This window comes from Giraffa tippelskirchi, chromosome 12 (assembly GCF_054371585.1).
Source record: "Giraffa tippelskirchi isolate mGirTip1 chromosome 12, T2T-mGirTip1v1.2.pri, whole genome shotgun sequence".
NCBI lineage: Eukaryota > Metazoa > Chordata > Mammalia > Artiodactyla > Giraffidae > Giraffa > Giraffa tippelskirchi.
In genome coordinates, this window is record NC_137286.1 from 13,340,878 (window position 1) to 13,367,632 (window position 26,755).

Here is a 26,755-nt window from a genome sequence, read left to right on the forward strand (position 1 = left end):
TCTTGACATTCCTCCGTATGTTTCTTAAGAGCGAAAACTTGATTCTTTGATGATATAGTATGTTTGCAATTCTAAAACACTGATGTGTGTCTCAATTATCTGTGGCATGATTTTTTTAAAAATTATGGTAAAATATACGTAACAGAATTGGCCCTTTTAACCATTTTTAAAGGGTGCAGTTCAGTGGCGTTAAGCTCATTCACATTGTTTTGCAGTCATCACCGCCATCCATCTCTAGCACTGTTTTGTAGTGATTTTAAAATATATTTGCTCAGCCCGGACTTAATAAGAATCATCTAGGGTGGAACCTGGGCATTTACTTTGGAAAGAGCCATGGATAATTCTGAGGTGCACCAAAAGTTGGGGGATATGGAAATAGCCAGGATGTTATGCCCATTTTCATTTGTCCCTGAGATTGGATAACAATTTTATGAAATTTACTATTCTGGGAGAGTTTATGAGTTCACTGCAGTTAAGCCTCGTATTTTGCTAAAATAACATTTTCCCTATCATTTTGTATTATAATTCTTTTTATAGGAAGATATAAAATCATTAACTGCTCATGTAGTTGAAAATTACTGGAAAGCACTGGAAGATGTAGATTATGTACAGACATTTAAAGGATTGAAACTGAGATTTGAACAACAAAGAGAAAGGCAAGATAATCCCAAACTTGACAGGTAGGTTACCATATATTTGAACCTATCCAGGTTTATGGTGGCAGCTCTTTTTTGTTTGTGTATTATTTAGCATGGCAAGGGAGGGGGAAATAAACAAGTGTATTTTTCTCTAGTGATCAATGTAAATGTTTTCCTGACAATGTTAGGTGGATATCAATATGACCTGTAGAATTATCTCAGACATATATATCCAGTTAGACAATGCAAAAGAAAAAAAGCAAAACATTGATATGACAGTAAGGCTATTTTTTGTGTCCAAAGTAAAATCAGATTATTAGCTTTTCTTTAATGTTACAAATTATTTTCATGAAATTGTGTACCTTTTTCCAAAATACCTGAATTCACCTACTTGTGGTATATTTTAAAATCCATAAATTAAGACTTGTTAATTCCTAGTTTAATAACTGATCTATAACAGAACAATTTGCATAATAGGGATTTTGATTCCACTAATTAACACTAGGTATGGTAGAGTGTAGTTTTTTGTTCTGTGCTGGGTAAAATCTGGTTTTGTTTTTGTTTTTTTCCCCCTAGCCTCTATGTCTGTGAATCTATAATATCCCATTAATCTATTAAGACTATAATTTGGGACAATATTTGAAGACTACATATACGTCTGTTCATTTTACTTTCTTCTTTTTGCTCACAGTATGCGTTCCATTTTGAGGAATCATCGATACCGAAGAGATGCTAGAACACTAGAAGATGAAGAGGAGATGTGGTTCAACACAGATGAAGACGACATGGAAGATGGAGAAGCCGTAGTGTCTCCATCTGACAAAACTAAGAATGATGATGACATTATGGATCCAATAAGTAAATTCATGGAGAGGAAGAAATGTATGTTGAAAAGATGGGCAGAGAAAAATGAAGGCTTTCTCACTCTAGGTTTATCCTTTTTTTCTTGACAGTGATTAGTATCTACTTTGTGTCACAACAGATTTTAAAAGACTCTTGCTTTTATAGACTGTGGATTACATAGCTCTGTTGTGAAGGTATAGACTAAATTTTCTTCATCTGACTTGCATAAGATATTTCAGGAAGGGTAGAACACTGAAGTTTTTCTTCCTTTTCTGGATAAGGACGCTTAGTATTTTGCTAAGCTTTGTTCATAAACTGAATTTCAGTGTTGCTCTGTTGCAGAGGAGTAAGCTAGTTAATTATTGTGTTTTAGTGCCACCTCACTTGGAGGTATTTAAAAGATGAGTACGGGTGACAACTATTGATAATATTCTCATTTTTAGTAAAAGAAAGTGAGGAAAAGGAGGTGCTTCTGAAAACGAATCTTTCTGGTCGGCAGAGCCCAAGTTTCAAGCTTTCCCTCTCTAGTGGAACAAAGACTACCCTCTCCAGCCAGTCACCTGCAACAAATCTGCCTGGTTCTCCAGGATCACCTGGATCCCCAGGGTCTCCAGGCTCTCCTGGATCCATCCCTAAAAGTACATCTCAGACGGCAGCTATTACTACCAAGGTATGTTTCAGCTTTCTCAACACTGATTGTCCTGACTAGGACTCCTTTCAGTTACTGTCTTTTGGAACTGATTTTAACATTTGTGAACTAGAGAATAATTCTCCCACCAGCAGCTGGGAGATTTCTGAAAGTTTTTCTGACCCATATAGAAGTTTGAATATATTCTTATTTTGGCTGTTTGCATTTTAGAACCTTAGGCTCATACTTGTATGTGTTAAAACATTTACAGAAATTTTAAAGTTTATTATTTTATCAATTTTCCCAATTAATACCCAGGTAAAGACTTCGTGAGGAGAAGATAATTTAAATATCTGGACACTCCTTTTTTTTTTTTTTAAGCCAAGGTTTATAAAAAAGAATTAACTGTCTACTATCACAAACATTTCATTTAGGAAGGATCAAAATTTTACCACCAAAATACGGGACAAACATAATCTCTGAGTAAAAGCCAATTTTTTTGGCCACCTTAAGTTTCCCTGGACTAAGTTAACACAGTGGCATTTGGGATTCCTTGATCTATATCAGGTCTGATGTGAGCCACAGTGGTTTCTGGTGAAGGAGCAGGGCCTGGATGAAATGAGGAAGGAACAGGGCAGAATCACTTTCCTAGCCTCTCAGAGTCTGTCTACCCTCATTTCTACCTGTCTACCCTTATTCCTAGTAGTCTGTTTATTTTCTGTGGTTTTAATTTTGATACTGTTGACACTGTGTTAAAAAAATTTAATGCATTAAGTCTTAAAACTTAAATTTTGAATTTTAAATTCAGTACTTAGTATTTATCTCCCGAGTTTGCAAGGATCATGTGAAAGTGTTAAGTTTCTCAGTCATATCTGACTCTTTGTGACCCATGGACTCTACAGTCTGCCAGGTTCCTCTATCCATGGGATTTTCCAGGCAAGAATACTGGAGTGGGTTGCCATTCCCTTCTCCAGGGGATCTTTCCAACCTAGGGATTGAGCCTGGGTCTCCTGTATTGCAGGCAGATTCTTTACTATCTGAGCCACCAGGGAAGTCCCATCAACTGCTTAAAATTTTATCATGGAAAACTTGGGAAATATGTAATAAATTTCAGCTCCATACCATCTCACCTCCCAGAAATAACCAGTTTGTATATTGGGGTGGGGGGATGTCCTTTACTCAGACTTGTCTTTTCTTGAAATAATTCCTGTTTCTGAACAGGGAGGCCTCGTGGGTCTGGTAGATTATCCTGACGATGATGAAGATGATGATGAGGATGACGACAAGGAAGACACTCTACCATTGTCAAAGAAAGCAAAGTTTGAGTCATAATAGTGGCAACTGCCTGTGATCAGTACCTGTCGAGAAAACTGGTTCTCTACCCCTCCCCACTACAACATCTACAACAAAGCAGTGGTTTCTTGTGAATGACTGACACACCGATCAGCTCGCACACTTGACTTCTGCTCATCAAGTGCCAATTCAGTGGAGCAGGAGGAGGGGATATTACACATTTAGGGGAAAGACTTACGCCTTTGAGCTCTCCAGCTTGGACCACACATCATTGCCCTTTTCTCAGGGAAGGAAATGGAAACAAAAAGCCAACAGGGCAGGGGGTTTTGTAAGTGGAACTCTGGTTTGACTGGTCAGTTGCTACAATCAGAATATGCTTTCTCGGACCATGTTTGAGACTCAGAAGAATAGGCTTTTCTGCCATAATTCTTCACTAGTTAAGAATGCCAGCAGTTTCTTTGTATAAAGAGACCTGCCTTTAAAATCGTACATTCTGAACATTTTAGTCAAGTTACAACAGGTTTGGAAAACTTCTTTGGGGGAGGGGCGAATATAAAATTTCCTCTTTTTTATCTGTTCCCTTTGCCCTTCAAACTGCAGATTTTTTTTTTTAAGTGGGGATTTGTCCCTACTTGATTAAAGATTGAGTGGAATTCTAGATGTGGTCATTTGTGTCATAATTTTTTTGTTTCATTTTGTTTTTGATTTTTTTTCTTCTCTGAGTGTATGCTTAGTTGTTGAGTATATATATTTGGGACCATTAAAATTTTTTTTGATGTAATATAACCTAACGTTGTGCTGGTACCTGTTTTACCATGTGTAATTTTTGTTCTACATTTCTTAATTTGTTTAGAGTTTTATGAAAGATGGTATAGTTTTTATTGACAAAAGCAAAGTAATCTTACAACTATGTGCATACAAAAAGCAATACTATTTTGTGACTAAATATTTTATATTAAAATTTACATCAGCAATTGTCTTGAGAATTCAGGGAAACAGAATGGAATTTAAAATTTCAACAGTTTTGTTAAACCTATAAACGTGAAATTAGTATTCCAAAGAGATTCTGAAATTTCATATCTTGGGGAAAAATGATGGTACATTAAATCAAAATTGAGGATGAATGATTTAAGAATAACATACTGACTTTTGAATAATAAAAGAAAAGTGAAGAGTAAGAGAAGTTGTATTAGTTGTATTTTTCTTTTTCTTTTTCTTAACTACTCCCTTTGGAATACCAGTTGGAGTTGTAATTGATGGTTCCTAAATAAATGCCTGGCTGGAGGACCATCAGATACCACTTTCTTAACAGTATTTTTTAAATAGGTTCTTTTTATTGTCTTAGGTGTGCTAAAATTTTAAGGAAACATAAATATCTCAGTTCCACATACCTTTACTTTTTTAAAGTGAAGATTTTAGAACTTACGGAAGAAGGTATTTGCAAATGTGAATAAAAATTCCTATCTAGGAAAAGGATACTATTTTAAGTATCACATACTTGAACTGGATAATCTAGCGAGCACTGTGTGCTTCTACCTTAGCTCCTTTGCTAGCCCTCAGTACATTGCGGTACCAAAAACAAGGTTACATGGAACAGGTGAATAGAAAACCAGAAATCAACAGCTTGCTACAGTCATGAAAGAGTCTTATTGTTGACTAATTCTTTTTTTTCTTAATGAAACTGGGTGCATTATTAACTATAAGAGTTAAGTGTATTTCACTACAGTATAGAGATACTTCTGGGTCACAAGTTCTGGTAATTAATAATTTTAATCAATTTATGTTGTAAATAAAGAGAACAAAAACTTAATAGGATCTAACTTAATTATATTATGTCTTCCTTTATTACCTAGAAAGTCCATGTGAAATGTCTGTGCCTTAAACATACAGTTTAAACTGACCTTTCTGATTGACTCATGCAACACTTACTTGTCTTGGTATTCTGGAAGTTCTTGGGTAGTGGGAAGAACCACCCCTTATTTTCATGAATTGTGGTCCAGCATATTAAAAAAAAAAGGTATTAACTATTGACCTTCAACAGTTAAGAGATGCCCTTTCAATGATGCACAGATTGGTTACTAAAGCAGAAACTTCATACAAGTTGCTACAATAGGAGAAAAGTTTCATGGAGGAAGACTATTAGCAATAAATTATTAGAAAAACAACACTTGAATTCACACAGTTCCATCTGACTCAAAAATCCATGCGTTTGAGTATAAATACTATCTTGATAACTAATGTCAATATAATGTAAGTATTCACATATTTTAATGATACCTATTGGTTCTTTTCCTCATTTTATAAAAGGAAAAACACATTTCACCTCTCAGTGATTACCTAGCAATTTCTGAAAAAAAAAATCTATAATTGTTACAGAAAACATTGACATCCATCTTGTCAAGAAATGTTTCTCGGCATTTTTTTGATAGAATGAAGCCTGATGGGTTTTCTCTACCTGATTGTACTCAGATTCTGCATGTCATTTTCTTTGGAAGCCCAGTGTGCAAGTCAGTTTTGGGAATGAAGGGGAGGCATGGAGCAGGGGGTAATGCCTCTTTTTTAATTCTTAATTTAAGCATCGGCCTTTGCAAAGCTTGCCAGATTAGAATAGTAAGGAGTTTACACTGGAAGATTTCTTTTAAGTGGAGAACTTAAAGTTACCAACCTCTAGTATTTACCATATCAAAAATTCCTTTGGGGGAAAATTTAGGACCTTCAAAATTCTTACATAGGAGGTTGTATTAACTGTCATAATATTCAAGCAAGAGGATTATAAAAACATGTTTATGGGTGGAGTATTGTCTACCATTATATGGGACATTGACACATGAGGAAATGCGGCAGTCATCAGTATACTGGGGTACTCAATGCTAGATTAGTTTGATTTTTCCCTTTGGCCTTAATGATTTATCCTGGCTCTTTTGAAAGGAAACTAGAGACTCTCTTCAAATAGACAAATGTCCTAACTGCTGGAGTCAGATGTCTTGGTCCTTAAAATAACTCTTGTTGAAGACACAACTTTCCTTGACCTTTTTGCTCTCATAGGTAAGATCTCCAAGGGCATAGTGATTCCTTCAACATGATGCTAAATGGGCTTCATTTCTTTATGTTCCCACCATGGTGTAGGTCACATCCTATCACAAATTCAGTGGACCCTATCCAGTTTGTATTACTTGACACCTAGGCAGCATTGGCTACTATCCATTGTCTTCTTGATACCTTACTCTCTTGGCTGCTCTAAACATCATGTGCTTTAACATGACTGACCTTTCTACTGTTTGATAGTTCCCTACTTGACCACTGCTGGGATTCATTAGGGTACTCATCTTCCCAATTTCCATCTTTTATGTCCCTATCCATTTGTTCTGTGGCCTAAAAGACTGCCTGTCATGGACCTCCTTTTTTTTTTTTTCTTTTTAACTTTTTATTTTGTATTGGGGTATAGCTGATTAACAGTGTTGTGATAGTTTCAGGTGAACAGCGAAGGAGCTCAGCTATAGGTTTAAGTATCCTTCCTTAAACCCCCTTCCAACCAGGCTTCCAGGTAACATTTAGCAGAGTGCCATGTGCTGTACACTGGGTCCTTAGTGATTACTGATTATGTATTTTAAATACGGCAGTGTGTACATGTCATGTGCCTCTGAATGCTCTTGCCTTGCCTGCTGATGAACTCATTTATCATTTCTAACTGTTCCCCTGACACTTAGGGACTCTGACCTTGAAGGAAGAGTTGTATCTTTTTCAACTTAGTGTCTAACATGATACATAGCCTACAGATGAAACTCCAAATGTTCACTGGATAAATGAAGGAAAGACAGTAATGTACATACAATATACAGACTGGGGAAGTCTTAGCAGATACCCCTACACAGTCAAGTTTGACTCATTCTTGACCATAAAATTCTCTTTGTGGATATAAAGGGAGAGGACTCAAGACCTTTGTCCTTTCCTTTATGCCTGTGAGCCTTAGATTAGTGACAAAGTGGGTATTTTAGGTTCATACAATTAGCCTATCTTGAATCATTTTAACAACTATTAAAATTGTACTTAAGCTTTCCTGGTCTGTTCATCCTGAACTCCAGCAGCTCTAATTCTCTTACTGATGTGTTGGTCATAGTTCTTTACATGTACATACGTACCCCTGCCTTTTATAGCTGCTGCTGCTAAGTCACTTCAGTCGTGTCCGACTCTTCGCGACCCCATGGACTGCAGCCTACCAGGCTCCTCCGTCCATGGGATTTTCCAGGGAAGAGTACTGGAGTGGGATACCATTGCCCTCTCCGCTTTTATAGCTAGACTTAGCCAAAGGCTGTGATTTCACATCTATTGGTCTGCATGTGTATTTATCTAACGTGTTTAAACTTTTGTATCTTGGTCTATTTCTTGGGGTGTGAGTTCCCAGAAGGAAGACCAGGTTTATATGATCAGGTAGATTGGTTGGTAGATTGGTAGATTTTCTGTGTCGAATCAATGAGCACTTCATAAGAATGATAAAATGGATGCATTTCATTTCTGAAAGAATAACATTTCTGATAAAGAGCCTGAAGAATGTGATCATTCAAATTGTAGTACAGCATTCTATAAAGTACTATTCTGGAAGAAGATGAGAAATAATGAAATTTTATTAAGAACCTTCTAGATGGTTCTTTTTGGCTCATACTGTGGGAAGTAGGTGCCCCATCAAAACCAAGAGCCCAGAAAAAAAGTGGCTTTTAGAATACTCAGGCAGCTTTCAAAAAGGGTCTGAATGTGATTTGAATTATTAGTGAAAACCTTTCACCCTAAGCCCTCCCAATTCAAGTTCTTCATGGACCTACATTGGAAGACTAGAACATGGTGGGGGAGGTTGAGGACAGAATGAACAAGAGGTTGACTGAGACTCAAGAAACACAACATGTGCTCCACACACATTGATTAATCAAGTTGATTAGAACGCTCAAACTACTGCACAATTGCACTCATCTCACACGCTAGCAAAGTAATGCTCAAAATTCTCCAAGGCTTCAACAGTACATGAACTGAGAACTTCCAGATGTACAAGCTGGATTTAGAAAAGACAGAGGAACCAGAGATCAAATTTCTGCTGGACATAACATCCGCTGGATCATAGAAAAAGCAAGAGAATTCCAGAAAAACATCTGCTTCATTGACTATGCCAAAGCCTTTGTGTGGATCACAACAAACTGGAAAACTCTTCAAGAGATGGGAATACCAGACTACCTGACCTGCTTCCTGAGAAATCTGTCTGCAAGTCAAGAAGCAACAGTTAAAACCAGACATGAAACAACGGACTGGATCCAAATTGGTAAAGGAGTACGCAAGGCTGTATACTGTCACCTGTTTCTTTAACTTACATGCAGAGTATATCATGTGAAATGCCAGACTAGATGAAGCACAAGCTGGAATCAAGATTGCTGGGAGAAATATCATTAACCTCAGATATGCAGATGACACCACACTTATGGCAGAAAGCAAAGAAGAACTAAAGAACTTTGATGAAAGTAAAAAAGTTGGCTTAAAACTCAACATTCAAAAAATGAACATCATGGCATCTGGTCCCATCACTTCATGGCAAATAGATGGGGAAACAGTGGAAACAGTGACAGACTTTATTTTCTTGGGCTCCAAAATCACTGCAGATGGTGAATGCAGCCATGAAATTAAAAGATGCTTGCTCCTTGGAAGAAAAGCTATGACCAACCTAGACAGCCTAAAAAGCAGAGACGTTACTTTGCCGACAAAGGTCCGTCTAGTCAAAGCTATGGTTTTTCCAGTAGTCATGTGTGGATGTGAGAGTTAGACTATAAAGAAAGCTGAATGCTGAAGAACTGATGCTTTTGAACTGTGGTGTTGGAGAAGACTTGAGAGTTCCCTGGACTGCAAGGAGATCAAACCAGTGAATCCTAAAGGAATCAGTCCTGAATACTCATTGGAAGGACTGATGCTGAAGCTGAAACTCCAGTACTTTGGCCACCTGATGTGAAGAACTGACTCACTGGAAAAGACCCTGATGCGGGGAAAGTCTGAAGGCAGGAGGAGAAGGGGACGACAGAGGATGAGACAGTTAGATGGCATCACTGACCCAATGGACATGAGTTTAAGCAAGCTCCGGGAATTGGTAATGGACAGGGAAGCCTGGTGTGCTGCAGTCCATGGGATCGCAAGGAGTCGGACATGACTGAGTGACTGAACTGTCTGAATCAAATTGATAGCAAGAACACATTTCCTTGGAGGAAGTGGTGAACAACTGCAGAAACAGGTATAATGGCAACAGCATAGTCAGAATGGCCTCAGTGAATTCTTGCTCCACTACTGAGTACCTTAGACAAGTTCCTCAAGGCTTGGTTTCCCTGTCTGTGATGAGAGTAACATTACAAGTCAAGTGTGAGGACCGTAGAATGAATGTGTGTGTGTGTGTGTGTGTGTGTGTAGATAAAGCAATTATCCCAATATTCAATAGATGGTAGCTATGTAATATATTAATATAGTCCAAAATGGAGGCAAATGGCTATGATGATTTTGTCTTTATAACTTAAAATTATCCATTTTCAGGAGTTAATTCAGTCTATACAGTGGCAGGGGTTGTCAATACCCAAAATATTGGGTAAAAATATACATTCAGCACTGGCAACATGATGAACTTGGCAAATCTTCCCCATGAAAACTAATTTAAAAACAGTATTTAAATTTTTTTAAGTATTTAATTTAAAAACTGACAATTTAAAAATTGTCAAAACCAACTAGTCAGGACTCTGGAAATTAGCCAAAGGCATATAACAAATTGAGAAGAGTTCATTGATGAATCTTTATGTTAAAAAGTGAGAGTCTGGCATTTGGGCCTGGGGTCACTCCCATGCCCGCCTTCCATTACTCCCTCAGCTGTACCAGCTAGGTAGTTCTACCAATTCAGAACAGCTGTGAAACCAAGCAGTTCCACTACTGGAAGTGGCAAACTTGATTACAGTGGAGGAAAAAAAACACACACTTGATTGTTCAAGAAAAATAAGAGGATTCATATTACAAAAATCAGAAATGCAAGATATTTGGTCGGGACACTGTTAAAGGAATGAAAAGGACTATAAAGGAATAATTACCAACATCCGTTGGATCATCAAAAAAGCCAGAGAGTTCCAGAAAAACATCTGTTTTATTGACTATGCCAAAGCCTTTGACTGTGGATCACAACAAACTGTGGGAAATTCTTAAAGAGATGGGAATACCAGACCACCTTACCTGCCTCCTGAGAAATCTGTCGGCAGGTCAAGAAGCAACAGTTAAAACTGGACATAGAACAACAGACTGGTTCCAAATCGGGAAAGGAGTACATTAAGGCTGTATATTGTCACCCTGCTTATTTAACTTCTATGCAAAGTACATCATGAGAAATGCTGGGGTGGATGAAGAACAAGCTGGAATCAAGATTGCTGGGAGAAATATCAATAACCTCAGATATATAGATGACACCACACTTAGGGCAGAAAGTGAAGAAGAACTAAAGAGCCTCTTGATGAAAGTGAAAGAGGAGAGTGAAAAAGTTGGCTTAAAATTCAAAATTCAGAAAACTAAGATCATGGCATCTGGTCCCATCACTTCATGGCAAATAGGTGGGGAAACTGTGACAGATTTTATTTTCTTGGGCTCCAAAATCACTGCAGATGGTGAATGCAGCCATGAAATTAAAAGACGCTTGCTCCTTGGAAGAAAAGCTATGACCAACCTAGACAGCTTATTAAAAAGCAGAGACATTACTTTGCCAACAAAGGTCCATCTAGTCAAAGCTATGGTTTTTCCAGTAATCATGTATGGATGTGAGAGATGGACTATAAAGAAAGCTGAACGCCGAAGAATTGATGCTTTTGAACTGTGGTGTTGGAGAAGACTCTTGAGAGTCCCTTGAACTGCAAGGAGATCCAACCAATCCATCCTAAAGGAAATCAGTCCTGAATGATCATTGGAAGGACTGATGTTGAAGCTGAAACTCCAGTACTTTGGTCACCTGATGCAAAGAACTGCCTCCTTTGAAAAGACTGATGCTGGGAAAGATTGAAGGCAGGAGGAGAAGGGGACAACAGGATGAGATGGTTGGATGGCATCACCGACCCAATGGACATGAGTTTGAGCAAGCTCCGGGAGTTGGTGATGGACAGGGAGGCCTGGCGTGCTGCAGTCCATGGGGTCGCAAAGAGTCGGACACGATTAAGCAACTGAACTGACTGAATAATGGACAAAATCACAGTAAGACATAAACTCAGGAAGATTAGACAAAAATTTGAGCATACCAATTATTAGCAAGTAGGTTGAATTGGTAATCAAAAACTTCCCAGCAAAAGTCCAGGACCAGATGGGTTCACTAGTGAATTCTACCAAACATTTAAAAAAAATTAATACCATTCCTTCTTAAACTTGTCAAAGTTTAGAAGAGGAAACATTTCTAATTCATTTAATCATTATCCTGATATCAAAACCAGAGATGGATACCACACACACAAAAATAAAATTATAGATCATATCCTTGATAAACATAGATGCAAAAATCCTCAACAAAATATTATCAAACCAAATACAACAATGCATTAAAAGGATCACATCCATGGTCAAATGGGATTTATTCCTGAGGTGCAAAGATGGTTCAACATCTATAAATAAATGTGTTAAGTCACGTTAATGAAATGAAGGATAAAAATCATGTGAGTATCTCAATAGATGAAAAAGGGTTTAACAAAATTCAACATCCATTTATAATGTGTGCTGCTGTGTGCTAAGTCACTTCAGTCATGCCTGATTCTTTGAGATCCTATGGACTGTAGCCCATCAGGGTCCTCTGTCCATGAGATTCTCCATGCAGGAATACTGGAGTGGGTTGCCATGTCCTCCAGGGGATCTTTCCGACCCAGGGATTGAACCCACATCTCTTACGTATGCTGCTTTGGCAGGTGGGTTCTTTACCACTAGCGCCACCTGGGAAGCCCATTTATGATCAGTTCAGTTCAGTTCAGTCACTGAGTCATGTTCAACTCTTTGCAACCCCATGGACTGCAGCATGCCAGGCCTCCCTGTCCGTCATCAACTCCTGGAGTTTACTCAATCTCATGTGCATTGAGTCAGTGATGCCATGCAACCATCTTATCCTCTGTCGTCCCCTTCTCCTCCTGCCATTTACAATAACTCTCAACAAAATGAATATAGAGGGAATGTACCTCATCATTATAAAGGCCGTATATGACAAGTCCACAGTTAACCTCATACGCAATCGTAAAATGGTGAAACCTTTTCTTCTAAGATCTGGAACAAGACAAGGATGCCCACTCTAATCATTTTAATTCAATATAGTATTGGAAGTCCTAGCCAGAACAATTAAGCAAGAAAAGAAGTAAGAGCCATCCAAATCAGAAAGTAAAGTAAAACTGGCACCATTGGCATATGAAATTAAAGACCCAAATGAATGGAAAGATAGCCTACATTCATGGACTGGAATAAATAATATTGTTAAAATGTCCATACTACCCAAAGTAATCTACAGATTCATTGTAATCCCTACCAGAATTCCAATAGCATGACTGAGCGACTTATGTATACCTGAAACTCATATAATGTCATGTGTCATTATACCAATAATAAAAAAGCACTAGACTGTTTGAACAGATCTATATATTAATAATACATGAAGAGACTGGATTAGTGATCAAAAAACTACCCATAAAGAAAAGTCATATGGCCCAAATGGTTTCAAAACTGAATTCTCCCATTTGTCACAAATTCCTCCCAAAAACAGAAGAAGGGGGATCACTTCCCAACTCATTCTATGAGGCCAGTATTTCCTGATACCAAATCCAGACAAAGATATCACCAGAAAACTATAAAACAGTATCTTGCACATATGATCATAAAAATTCTCAACAGAATACTACTAAGAAATGAATCTAGCAATAAATAAAAAGAACTAGACACCATGACTAAAGGGGTTTTACCCCAGAATGCATGGTTGTTTAACATTTGAAAAATCAGTGTAATACTACCACATAGAAAGGACAAAATACAAAACCTACACAATCATCTTCACAGATGTAGAAAAAAGCATTTGGGAAAAGTCAACCCACTTTCATGATAAAAAAACCCTCAACACTCTGGGGAGAGGACACTTCCTTAACCTGATAAAGGACATCTACAGAAAACTATAGCTTAATATTTCACTTAATGATGAAAGAATATTTTCCATCTAAGATCAAAAACAAGACCCGGATATCTTTTTGTTACTTCAACATGTAGTGGAGGTTCTAGCCAGGGCAATTAGGCAAGAAAATAAAAGGCATCCAGATTGGTAAGGAGAAAGCAAAACTATTTGTAGATGACACAATATGACATATAGAAAATACTAAGGAATCCACTATAAAACTTAGAACTAATAAATGGGTTCAGCAAAGTTTCAAGATACAAAACCAATAAACAAAATCAACTGTTATTTCTATACATTTGCAATGAACAGTACAAAAGGAAAACAATTCCGTTTACAACGGTATGTGAAATTAGGAGCAAATTGAACAAAAGAAAAGCAGAGTGTATAACCTGAAAACTATAAAACACTGTAGAAAGAAAGATCTAAATAAATGGGAAACCTCTCACACTTATGAATTAAAAGGCAATATTGTAAATTCCGCAATACTCTTCAAACTGATCTACAGGTTCAATGCAATCCCCATCTGAATCCCCAATCGGACTTCCTTATAGAAACTGAAAAGCTGCTTATGAAATGTATATGAATTGCAGGGGACCCTAAATGGCTAACCACAATGCAATGTGCATGCTTAGTTATGGCTGACTCTGTGACCCTTTAAACTATTAACCTGCCAGGCTCCTCTGTCCATTGGATTTTCCAGGCAAGAATATTGGAGTGGGTTCCCATTTCCTCCACCCGAGGATCTTCCTGAACCACGGATTGAATCTGTGTCTCCTGCATTGCAGGCCGATTCTTTACCCTTTGAGCCATCAGGGAAGCCCCAAATGGCTAAAACAATCTTCAAAAAGAAAACACAATGTAGGAGGACACGCACTTTGAGATTTCAAAATTTACTAGAAAGCAACAATAATCAAGAGAGTGTGGTACTAATATATGGAAATACAGATCAATGAAAGAGAATCCAGAGTTCAGCAGTAAAACCACATCTCTATGGGCAACTGACTTTCATCAAGGATACTGTTATTAGCTGAGCCATGTTCCCCAGACCTGGAAAATAAAGTCTTCAGCCCGAGTATCTCAGATTGTGGCTGTCTGGCGCTTTCAAAAGATAACTAAATTAAAATAACTAAATTAAAATTAATAAAAATTCTCAACAGAATACTAAGAAATGAATCTAGCAATAAATAAAAAGAACTAGACACCATGACTAAAGGGGTTTTACCCCAGGAATGCATGGTTGTTTAACATTTGAAAATGTTAGGACTCACATTTTAGGGTGAGTCCTAACCCAACATATCGTTTTTTCCTTTTTGTACTGTTCATGGGGTTCTCAAGGCAAGAATGCTGAAGTGGTTTGCCATTCCCTTCTCCAGTGGACCATCTTTGGTCAGAACTTTCCACCATGACCCGTCTGTCTTGGGTGGCCCTACACGGCATGGCTCATAGTTTCACTGAGTTAGACAAGGCTGTGACCCATGTGATCAGTTTGGTTAGTTTTCTGTGATTATGGTTTTCATTCTGTCTGCCCTCTGATGGATGAGGATAAGAGGCTTGAGGAAGCTTCCTGGTGGGAGGAATTGGCTGTGGGTAAAACTGGGTCTTGCTCTGGTGGACAAGGCCACGCTCAGTAAATCTTTAATCCAATTTTCTGCTGATGAGTGGGGCTGTGTTTCCTCCTTGTACTTTGGCCTGAGGCCAAACTGTGGTAGGGGTAATGATCCGGCTCCACAAGGACTTATGCCAGGATGTCATGGCTCCCAGGACTGCTGCAGTCAGTGTCCCTGACCCCACAGCAAGCCACTGCTGACCCACGCCTCTGCCGGAGACTCCGGGACACTCACAGGCAAGTCTGGCTTGGTCTCTTGTGGGGCCAACTGCTCCTTTCTCCTGGGTCTTAATGCGCACAAGTTTTTGTTGTGCCCTCCAAGAGTCTGTTTCCTTTGGGGTTCTTGGTCCCTTTGCCAGATCCCTAGGTTAGGTAATCTGTTGTGGGCCCCAGAACTTTCGCAACAGTGCGAGAACTTCTTTGGTATAATTGTTCTGCAGTTTGTGGGTCACCTGCTAGGTGGCTCTATGGTGGGGCTAATGGAAACCTCCTCCAAGAAGACTCAGGCCACATGCCACACCTCCCAGGTCTGCTGCAGCCAGAGTCCCTGTCCTCGCGGCAGGTCACTGCTGATGTGTGCCTCCGCAGGAGACACTCAGACACACAAAGGCAGGTCTGGCTCAGGATCCTGTGGGGGTCATTGCTCCTTTCTCTCCGTCCTGGATGCACACAAGGTTTTGTTTGCACCCTCTGAGCGTCTCTGGCGGGTCTGAGATTTGACTTCAAATGCAATTGCGCCCCGCCTACCATCTCGGTGGGGCTTCTCCTCAGCCCGTGGACATGGGGTATCTTTTTTTGGTGGGATCCAACATTCTCCTGTTGATGGTTGTTCAGCAGCTAGTTGCTTTTTGCAGGAGAAGATATTAAGAGGTGGCAAGAATACAGAGAAGAACTATACAAACAAGATCTTCATGACCCAGAAAACCACGATGGTGTGATCACTCACCTAGAGCCAGACATCTTAGAGTGAGAAGTCAAGTGGGCCTTAGGAAGCAGCACTACGAACAAAGCTAGTGGAGGTGATGGGATTCCAGTTGAGCTATTTCAAATCCTAAAAGACGATGCTGTGAGAGTGCTGCACTCAATATCCCAGCAAATCTGGAAAACTCAGCAGTGGCCACAGGACTGGAAAAGGTCAGTTTTCATTCCAATCCCAAAGAAGGGCAATGCCAAAGAAAGTTCAAACTCCCAAATAATTGCACTCATCTCACATGCTAGCAAAGTAATGCTCAAAATCCTCTAAGCTAGGCTTCAAAAGTACATGAACTGAGAACTTCCAGATGTACAAGCTGGATTTCAAAAAGGCAGAAGAACCAGAGATCAAATCGCCAACATCTGTTGGATCATATAAAGAGCAAGATAATTCCAGAAAAACATCTACTTCTGCTTTATTGACTATGCCAAAGCCTTTGACTGTGTGGATCACAATAAACTGTGGAAAATTCTTAAAGAGATGGGAATACCAGACCACCTTACTTGCCTCCTGAGAAATCTGTATGCAGGTCAAAAAGCAACAGATTAAAAAAAAAAAAAAAAGCAACAGATGGAACCGGACATGGAACAATGGACTGGTTCCAAATTGGGAAAGGAGTACATCAAGGCTGTATATTGTCACCCTGTTTACTTAACTTCTATAGAGAATACATCATGCGAAATGCAAGGCTGGATGAAACACAAGCTGGGAGAAATATCAGTAACCTCAGATATGCAGATGATAACCACTCTTATGGCAGAAAGCGAAGAGGAACCTAAGGAACATTTTGATGAAGGTGAAAGAGGAAAGTGAAAAAGCTGGCTTAAAACTCAACATTCAAGGGGGTTCAGGATGGGGAACACATGTACACTCATGGCTGATTCATGTCAGTGTATGGCAAAACCACTACAATATTGTAAAGTAATTAGCCTCCAATTAAAATAAATTAAAATAAATAAATAAATACTATATAAAAATAATAATAATAAAAAAAAACCCTGAAGATAATGGCATCCGGTCCCATCACTTCATGGCAAATTGATGAGGAAACAATGGAAACAGTGACAGACTATTTTCTTGGGCTCCAAAATCACTGCAGATGGTGACGGTAGCATGAAATTAAAAGGCATTTACTCCTTGGAAGAAAAGCTATGACAAACCTAGACAGCGTATTAAAAAGCAAAGATATTAGTTTGCTGACAAAGGTCTCTCTAGTCAAAGTTACAGTTTTTCCAGTAGTCATGTATGGATATGAGAGTTGGACCATAAAGAAGGCTGAGCACTGAAGGATTGATGCTTTCAAATTGTGGTGATGGAGAAGACTCTTGAGAGTCCCTTGGACTGCAGGGAGAGCAAACCAGTCAATCCTAAAGTAAATCAATCCTGAATATTCATCGGAAGGACTGATGCTGAAGCTCCAATACTTTGGCTACCTGATGCAAACAGCTGACTCAGTGGAAAAGATCCTGATGCTGGGAAAGATTGAAAGCAGGAGGAGAAGGGGAAGACAGAGGATGAGATGGTTGGATGGCATCACTGACTCGACAGACATGAGTTTGAGCAAGCTTAGGGAGATAGTGAAGGACAGGGAAACCTGGTGTGCCTCAGTCCACAAGGTTGCAAAGAGTCGGACAGAACTGAGTGACTGAACAACTAACCCAACATATTTGGCATCTTCTAAGAAGAGGATACTAGGACACAGATATACACAGAGGGAAGACAACTATCTCTAAGCCAAGAAGAGGGGATTCAATAGAAACCAAGCCTACTGACACTATGATCTTGGACTTAAGCCTCCAGGACTGTGAAAAAATAAATTTCTGGTGTTTAAGCCACTTAATTTGTTGTACTTCATTATGGCAGACCTAGCAAACTAATAAAGGTTTTGGTAGCAAGAGTCATTTTAGAGAACAGAATCTTACGGATAAATTTTCTAATTTAATCCATCTAAGATTTCTGCAATTGGTTCTCTTATCTGATTAGACTTAAAGGCATTAATGGCTCAGTTTCCAGAAGTAAAGAATGCACAAATAGTCTGTGGTATGAGGTGGCATGGAGATTTTCAAAATATCACCAATGGACACTTCTAATCACATACTTGTAAGAGGCAAGGTTCTGGGCAATCATGTATACGGTACCTCGGAACATTTTCTGTCAAACGAAGAAATATCATGAAGATTGGCTGCTTGTTCGTAATTTCACTGAACAAAGTAGGGAAAGACCAAGATAGGCTCAGGAATTCAAACTTCCAGTTCAAATTCCACATAAATCACTCAAATGCTTTTATGTCTGCCGGAAAGAGATCATTTTCTCCTATATCTGTAAAGCCAACATTGCAGAAAATGAAACCCAGACCCTTGTGCTGTGAGAGGCTGAATTACAAAGCAGATTAAATGCTGAACCTCACAGAGTGTATACCATTAAAGCTTGAGCACTGATTGGCATTGAAGGTTAGATTAGGTAACATAAAGTGGAAGTTGCTTCAGTCGTGGCCGACACTTTGTGACCCTATGGACTCTAGCCAGCCAGATTCCTCTGTCCATGGAATTCTCCAGGCAAGGATACTGGAGTGGGTTGCCATGCCCTCCTCCAGGGGATCTTCCCAACCCAAGGACTGAACCTACGACTCCTGCATTGCAAGCAGATTCTTTACCATCTGAGCCACCAGGGAAGCAGACTACACGGTCTCCCCTCAAAATTCAAATGTTAAAGCCTCACCCACAATGTGACTGCATTTGGAACTAGGGAGGTAATTATACTTAAATGAAGTCATAGGGGAGGTTCCTGATCTGACTGGGCTGATGTCTTATAAGAGGAAACAGTGGCGCTCTCTCTGCACGTGTGAAGAGGAAAGGCCACGCGAGGCCAGTGACATGTGGCCACCCATGAGCCAAGAAGACATCAGCACTCACCAGAAATCAAATTTGCCTTGGCGTCTTGATGTTGGACTTCTAGACTCCAGAACTGTGAGAAAATATATTTCTGCAATTTAAGCCGCCTAGTCTGTGGTATTTTGTTATGGCAGCCTGGGCAGACTTAACACAACTGGGAAGGAATGTGATTCTGAAAGCTGTGATCAAAGATATTCTCACATATTGAGGTATGAGGAAGTCATTCTGGCTTACTCATGGGTTAACTTTAATTTTACGCTGACAAAAACAGCCTGTTTGTGGCCTGTCGAACACACCCTGGAAATCTGCTTTAATTATTATAGAAAAGGGGGCACTGAGCAGAAGTAAAGAATGTCTATGTTAAAAATAAAGATCAAATGCCTCATTCTTGAGAAACCCATGCTGTTCCTCCTTCCAGGATGATTCCCTTTCCCAGGTGCCAAGGCCACACTGACTCACTGTGTGTGTGCATTTGCTTATTTGCCTGTGCTGGGTCTTAGTTGTGGCATGTGGGAGCTAGTTCCCTGACCAGGGATTGAACCTGGGCCCCCTGCATTGACAGCACAGAGTCTTAGCCACCAGACCACCAGGGAAGTACCGATGTGTTTTTCTTTGAAACCCTGAAGGAATGTATCCTTGATGTGTTTGATGTTCTTTGTTCTGACAAGACATAAAACCGCTGAAACGGTGCTTCTCTGGAGCATTTCCTCAGTCATCTGAGAGGCTGTCTTCCAGGCTATTGTCCTCGTGTCCGTGCGTGTATGCTAAATCGCTTCAGTCGTGTCTGACACTTTGCGACCTTACGGACGGCAGCCCACCAGGCTCCTCTGTCCGTGGGATTCTCTAGGCAAGAAAACTGGAGTGGGCTGCTATGCCCTCCTCCAGATCTTCTTGACTCAGGTATTGAACCTAAGTCTCTTTCGTCTCCTGCATTGGCAGGTGGGTTCTTTACCATTAGCACCACTTGGGAAGCCCATAGCCCTCAGTTTGGCTCAAATAAAACTCCTTCTGTTCCTCTTCAGTTCAGTTCAGTCGCTCAGTCGTGTCCGACTCTTTGCGACCCCATGAATCACAGCACACCAGGCCTCCCTGTCCATCACCAGCTCCCGGAGTTTACCCAATCTCATGTCCATCGAGTCGGTGATGCCATCCAGCCATCTCATCCTCTGTCGTCCCCTTCTCCTCCCGCCCCCAATCCTTCCCAGCGTCAGGGTCTTTCCCAATGAGTCAACTCTTCGCATGAGGTGGCCAAAGTATTGGAGTTTCAGCTTCAACATCAGTCCTTCCAATGAACACCCAGGACTGATCTCCTTTAGGATGGACTGGTTGGATCTGCTTGCAGTCCAAGGGACTCTCAAGAGTCTTCTCCAACACCACAGTTCAAAAGCGTCAATTCTTCGGCGCTCAGCTTTCTTTATAGTCCAACTCTCACATCCATACATGACTACTAGAAAAACTATAGCCTTGACTAGACAGACCTTTGTTGGCAAAGTAATGTCCCTGCTTTTTAATATGCTATCTAGGTTGGTCATAACTTTCCTTCCCAGGAGTAAGCGTCTTTTAATTTCATGGGTGCAATCACTATCTGCAGTGATTTCAGAGCCCTGAAAAATAAAGTCTGACACTGTTTCCACTTTTTCCCCATCTATTTCCCATGAAGTGATAGGACCAGATGCCATGATCTTAGTTTTCTGAATGTTGAGCTTTAAGTTAACTTTTTCACTCTCCTCTCTCACTTTCATCAAGAGGCTTTTTCGTTCCTCTTCATTTTCTGCCATAAGGGTGGTGTGATCTGCATATCTGAGGTTATTGATATTTCTCCCAGCAATCTTGATTCCAGCTTGTGCTTCATCCAACCCAGCGTTTCTCATGATGTACTCTGCATATAAGTTAAATAAGCACGGTGACAATATACAGCCTGTTCCTATTACAGACTGCTTATTGTTTCCACTGACAGCTGGAGTGGGATATATGCAGAGATCCGAATGAGGCTGGGAGCAGAGAACCCCTTGGTTCTGATGAGTCTTCTCTGCCAGACTATCTAAGATTAACCCTAAGAGAAATCTGTAACGGTCTCCCTTGAAGTAGCTGCCTTGCAAGACACTGCACCCTCACCTCAGTGCCCCAGCCACCTTCCCTTTGCTTCTAGGTCTATAACTGGACTCGAGGCCCTTCAGGCTCCTAAAGGTGAGGTAAAAAGTGTGGCCCATGACGAGCTGCACTCTTCCAAAAAGGACCAAATACAGAATAAATTTTCCAAATACAGAATCTGGGAATGTGTATGGGAATAGATATTAAGAGTATGGGATAATGGGTGGAACAAGTTGAATCAAGCTGAATTTATCTATAGGGGCCCACTAGGCAGAGGTTCTGAATTTAATGTTGTACTGCAGGGGGATTAAAAAGGGTTCTAACAGTTTGGCTGGCTGAAAACGCAACCAAAAAATGCTACAGTAAGTAAAGTTGAAATGCCAGACCTTCCTTGAGATACTATAGAGGAAAGAATCAGAAGGATTAGGGAGACTGGAATGTTAGGGACATTTGTCATTTAAGATCTGCTCACTTGGGACTTCCCTGGTGGTCCAGTGGTTAAGAATCCACCTTCCATAGGACACAGAAGCAACCTAGATGTCCACTGACAGATGAATGGATAAAGCAGCAGTGGTACATATATACAATGGAATATTACTCAAGCCATAAAAAGGAACACATTTGACTCAGTGTTAATGAGGTGGCTGAACCTAGAGCTTATTATACAGAGTGAAGTAAAATCAGGAAAATAAATATAAATATAGTCTATTAATGCATATATACGGAATCTAAAAAGATGGTACTGATGAAACTATCTGCAGGGCAGCAGTGGAGATGCAGATGTAGAGAACAGACTTGCGGATGTGGGTGAGGGGCAGGGAAGGAAAGAGTGTGATGAATGGAGAGAGTAGTAGGGAACATATACACTTCCACGTGTAAAATAAAGAGCCAGGGGGAATCTGCTGTATGACTCCGGGAACTCAAACCGGGGCTCTGTGACAACCTAGAGGGGTGAGATGGGGTGGGATAAGGTGGGAGGGGGGTTCGACAGGAACAGGACATATATATATACATATATACCTATGGCTGATCCATGTTGCTGTATGGCAGAAACCAACACAATACTGTAAAGCAATTATCCTTCAACTAAAAATCAATAAATTAAGAAAAGAATCCATCTTGCAATGCAGGGGACACGGGTTCAAACCCTGGTTGGGGAACAAAGATCCCACATGTCACAGGGATACTGAGTCCATGCATCACAACTAAGACCTAACATGGCCAAGTAAATCAATGTTAGAAAAAAAAAGATCTGCTCACTTACTCTGGGTGGATATGATACACATTTCACTACACCCAAGGTCTTTACTCTTTTTTGTAGGTCAGCAATTTTGGTGGGAGCTGCTGCCACTAAATTGGCAATCTAAGGAAATAGGAGTCACTGGATCCCAGAGTGGCAGGGGCCAAGGGAAATCCCGACAGTGGACAGAACCGGCAGCAGTGGACCTAGCCGTCCATTCTGTGTGGGAGGAGAAATGGCCAGGTATGTGATTGTATACCAGTTCATGAGCTGTAACCAGTGGTGTGGCTGGACGGTCAGGGACTTGGAAGGAACATGACTGGAACACTGGTAATAAGGAAGTCTGGAGAGAGGTACCTGAGCAGACCTCTATGAATGAGCAAAGCCCCAGTGATATTTGTCTCCCCCAGGAGCATTCACCAACAACTGACTTCAGCAGAGGGAGATGTAATCAAGGGAATAGGAGGACCCATTCTTAGGATAGGGCTCCCCTGATAGCTCAGTCGATAAAGAATCCTCCTGCAATTCAGGAGACCCCGGTTCGATTCCTGGGTTGGGAAGATCCTCTGGAGAAGGGATTGGCTACCCATTCCAGTATTCTTGGGCTTCCCTGGCGGTTCAGTGGATAAAGAATCGGTCTGCAATGCGGGAGACCTGGGTTCAATCCCTGGGTTGGGAAGATGCCCTGGAGAAAGGAAAGGCTACCCACTCAAGTATTCTGGTCTGGAGAATTCCATGGACTGTATAGTCCATGGGGTCACAAAAAGAGTCGGACATGACTGAGCGACTTGCACATTCTGTGGATACCTGTCAGCTTCCTTCCCCCGTCAACCCTGTCATCACCAAGTGGGCTCATGAGCAAAGTGGTCATGGCGGGAGGTTATGTACAGGCTCAGCAACATGGACATCTACTCACCAGGTCAACCTGGCTACAGCCACTTCTGAATGTCCAGTCTGTCAGAGTATCCAATCTGTGTCCAACAGCGAGTCCCTGATGAATAGGGCACCATTCCCTGGAATGAGCAGCCAGCTACCTACCTCGCAGTCAGTTAATTCCTCTGGACAGCTTCTGCCATGGAAGGGGCAATGTTTTGTTCTTGTTGGAATGGACGTTTACCCCGGATACAGACTTGTGTTCCCTGCACACAATGTTTCTGCCGGAACTGCCATCTGTGGACTTACAGAATGCCTCATCCGTGGTCATGGTACTCCACACACACTGCTTCTGATTAAGGAGCTCACTTCTCAGCAAGTGAAGTAAACGCATGGGCTTGTTGTCGTTCAGTTGATCAGTTGTGTCCGACTATTTGCCACTCCATGCACTGCAGCACATCAGGCTTCTCTGTCCTCCACTATCTCCAGGGGTTTGCTCAAGTTCATGTCCCTTGAGTTGGTGACTGCTATCCAACTATCTCCTCCTCTGCCGCCCTATTCTCCTTTTGCCTTTAATCTCCTGGCATCAGGGTGTTTTCCAGTGAGTCTTTTGGTCTTCTCCAAATGCATGGGCTTGTAATCACAGAGTTCAGTGCTCTGACCAGGTTCCCACCATCCTGATGCAGTTGGCTGGAGAGATGCTGGAAGGCCTTTGGAAGACTCAGTTACAGCATCAGCTAGGTAGCGGTACCACGTAGGGGTGGGGCAAAGGTCTCTAGACAGCTATACGTGTTCTGAATCTGAATGCTTGTTGTTTCTCCAACAGGCAGGATTCAAGGCTCCAGCAATCAAGGGCTGAAGATGGAAGTGGCATCACTGTTACTCCTAGTGACCCACCAGCAAAATTTTGCTTCTTGTCCCTAAAACCTAATGTTCTGCTAGGTTTTAGTTTCAAACGAAGGAGGATTCCATTAAACTGTTAAGGCTGCCACTCATGCCTCTGGATCAACAGGCAAAGAATGGAGTTTTGTGCTGACTGGGGTGATTGATCCTGATTACCTGTGCGACACTGGATTATTTGTCTACAGTGGAAGTAAGGAAAAGTGTATCTGGAATAAAGGAGAACCCTTAAGGCACCTCTTAGTCATATTACTGTGCCGTGATTAAAGTTGATGGAAAACTACTAGCACACAATTCAGGCAGGACTTCTAAAGGGCTGGATCCTTCAGGAATGAAGGTTTGAGTCGCTTCACCCAACTAATGAAGGCCAAGAGCCACTGCCATATGAGGCACTTGCTGACAGCAAAAGGCACATGCAATGGCTACTGGAAGAAGCTAGCTATAAACACCAGCTCTGACCATGTGATCAGTTACAAAAATGAGGACTGTAATGGCCATGAGTATTTATTCCTTCCTTATTTTGTTATGTGTGTGTCCATGTGTATGTGTATGTTTGTGTGTATACACACACATATATATATACATATATATATACACATAGATATATGTGTGTGTGTGTGTGTGTGTGTGTGTGTGTGTGTGTGTGTGTGTGTATGTGTGTGTGTACTGGCTAACTGATGCAAAGAGCCGACTCATTGGAAAAGACTCTGATGCTAGGAAAGATTGAGGGTGGAAGGAGAAGGGGACAACAGAGAATGAGATGGCTGGATGGCATCACTGACTCAATGGACATGAGTTTGAGCAAACTCTGGGAGAGAGTGGAGGACAGGGAAGCCTGGCACGCTGCAGTCCATGAGGTGGCAAAGAGTTGGACATGACTGAGCAACTGAACAATATGTGTGTGTGTGTGTGTGTGTGTGTATGTCACAACTATCTGTGTTTTCCCTTTTGTTATTCTCTTATCACATAAGATTTCTGACTTTTAAGTGTTGTTAACTGCATCATAGTATTTAAGTTATAGGATTTCAAGAAGAAGAGTGAATATCACCCAAGAATTTTGCATCTTCTTCTGGGGAAACAGTACATTTTTGATTGTAGGCAGAATGACTATTATCATGTTAGGCATTGTCTTTATTCAGAGATCAAGTATGGTTTAAGGAGATGTGTCTGGGCACCAAGTTGATAAGGGTTACATTTGTCATGGTTAATTGTATGCATCAACTGAGCTAAGCCAACGTACCCAGAGATTTCGTGAAATGTCTGAATGTTGCTGTAAAGATATTTTTTAGATGAGATTAATATTTAAATCAGTAGACTCTGAGTAAAGCAGATTACCTTCTACAATGTGGGTGGGATTCATCCAATGAGTTGAAACCCTGAAGGGAACACAGCATGAGGTCCTCCAAGGAAGAGGGAGTTCTGCCTCCAGTCTGTCTTTAGACCTAAGCTGCAACTTCAACGCTCCTTTGGGTCTCAAGTCTGCAGGCCTGCCCTGAAGATTTGGGTTTGTCGGCCCCCAAACTGCATGAGCCGATTCCTTTCTCTCTCCCTACCTTGTCTCTCTATATACTACAGACAGACAGACGTAGACACACACACATCTTTTTGGTTTGGATCTCGGAAGAACCTTGATTAATACAGACACCAAGATCACTCAATGGGAAAATGACAGTCTTTTCAACAAATGGCACTGGAATGACACATAGCCACATGCTAAAGAATGAAACTGTGCCTTATCTCATACAAAAATTTACTCATACTGGATTGAAGCCTTTGGTGTAAGAGCTAAAACCATGGAATTCTCACAAGAAAACAAAGGAAGGATCATACCCATTACCAGATGGGGTCATCCCAGGGCTGCATGGTTCAGTGTCTGCAAATCAATTAGTGTCATATGCCACATTAACAAAATGAAGGATCAAAATCATATGCGCAGAAAAAGCATTTGACAAAATTCAACATCTGTTTATGAAAAAACTCTCAACAAAGTGGGTAGAGAGGAAATATCCCTCAACATAATAAAGGCCATCTATGACAAGGCAAGGCTTCCCAGGTGGCGTTAGTGGGAAAGAATCTGCCTGCCAATGCAGGAGACATAAGATATCCTTAGGTGAGCAACATCCCCTGGAGTAGGAAATGGCAACCCACTCCAGTATTCTTGCCGGGAAATCCCATGGACAGAGAAGTCTGGTGGGCTATCGTCCATGGGGTTGCAAAGAATCAGACTCAACTGAGCACGATGACAAGGCCACAGCTAACATCATACTCAATGGTGAAAAGCTCAAAGCTTTTCCTCTAAGATGAACAAGGAGATAAAGATGCCTTTGCTCACCACTTTTTTTCAACATGGTATTAGAAGTCCTAGCCAGGACAATTAGGCAAGAAAAAGAAATAAAAGGTATCCAAATCAGAAAGGAAGAAGTAAAACCATTACTGTTGGCAGATGACATACATAGACAATCCTAAAGATCCCACCAAAAAAGTATTAAAATAATAAATAAATTCAGTAAAGCTGCAGGATACAGAATCAATATACAAAAATCATTGTGTTTTGACACCTCAATAACTATCAGAAAGATAAATTAAGGAAATAATCCCATTTAAA

General features: G+C 40.7%; 1 protein-coding gene and 1 non-coding gene across 12 annotated transcripts in view; one reads left to right on the forward strand and one right to left on the reverse strand.

Moving 5' to 3' along the window:
* The window catches only part of PPP4R3A (protein phosphatase 4 regulatory subunit 3A), a 35,618-nt gene extending 31,558 nt beyond the window's left edge, over positions 1–4,060 (forward strand). For 9 of the 11 annotated variants that reach the window (XM_081548275.1, XM_081548265.1, XM_081548269.1 and 6 more), the window contains 4 exons: positions 538–680; positions 1,330–1,520; positions 1,925–2,151; positions 3,331–4,060. In XM_081548275.1, the coding sequence (XP_081404401.1) occupies positions 538–680; positions 1,330–1,520; positions 1,925–2,151; positions 3,331–3,441 (672 nt within the window). In that variant the 3' untranslated portion in view covers positions 3,442–4,060. The remainder of the gene's footprint in view (positions 1–537; positions 681–1,329; positions 1,521–1,924; positions 2,152–3,330) is intronic. The other 2 variants (XM_081548266.1, XM_081548268.1) reach the window with 1 other exon arrangement.
* A 15,506-nt stretch (positions 4,061–19,566) lies between these two features.
* Positions 19,567–19,639, reverse strand: TRNAD-GUC (transfer RNA aspartic acid (anticodon GUC)). The gene has a single exon. It is a non-coding gene; the product is annotated as a tRNA-Asp (tRNA).
* Positions 19,640–26,755: the final 7,116 nt, after the last annotated feature.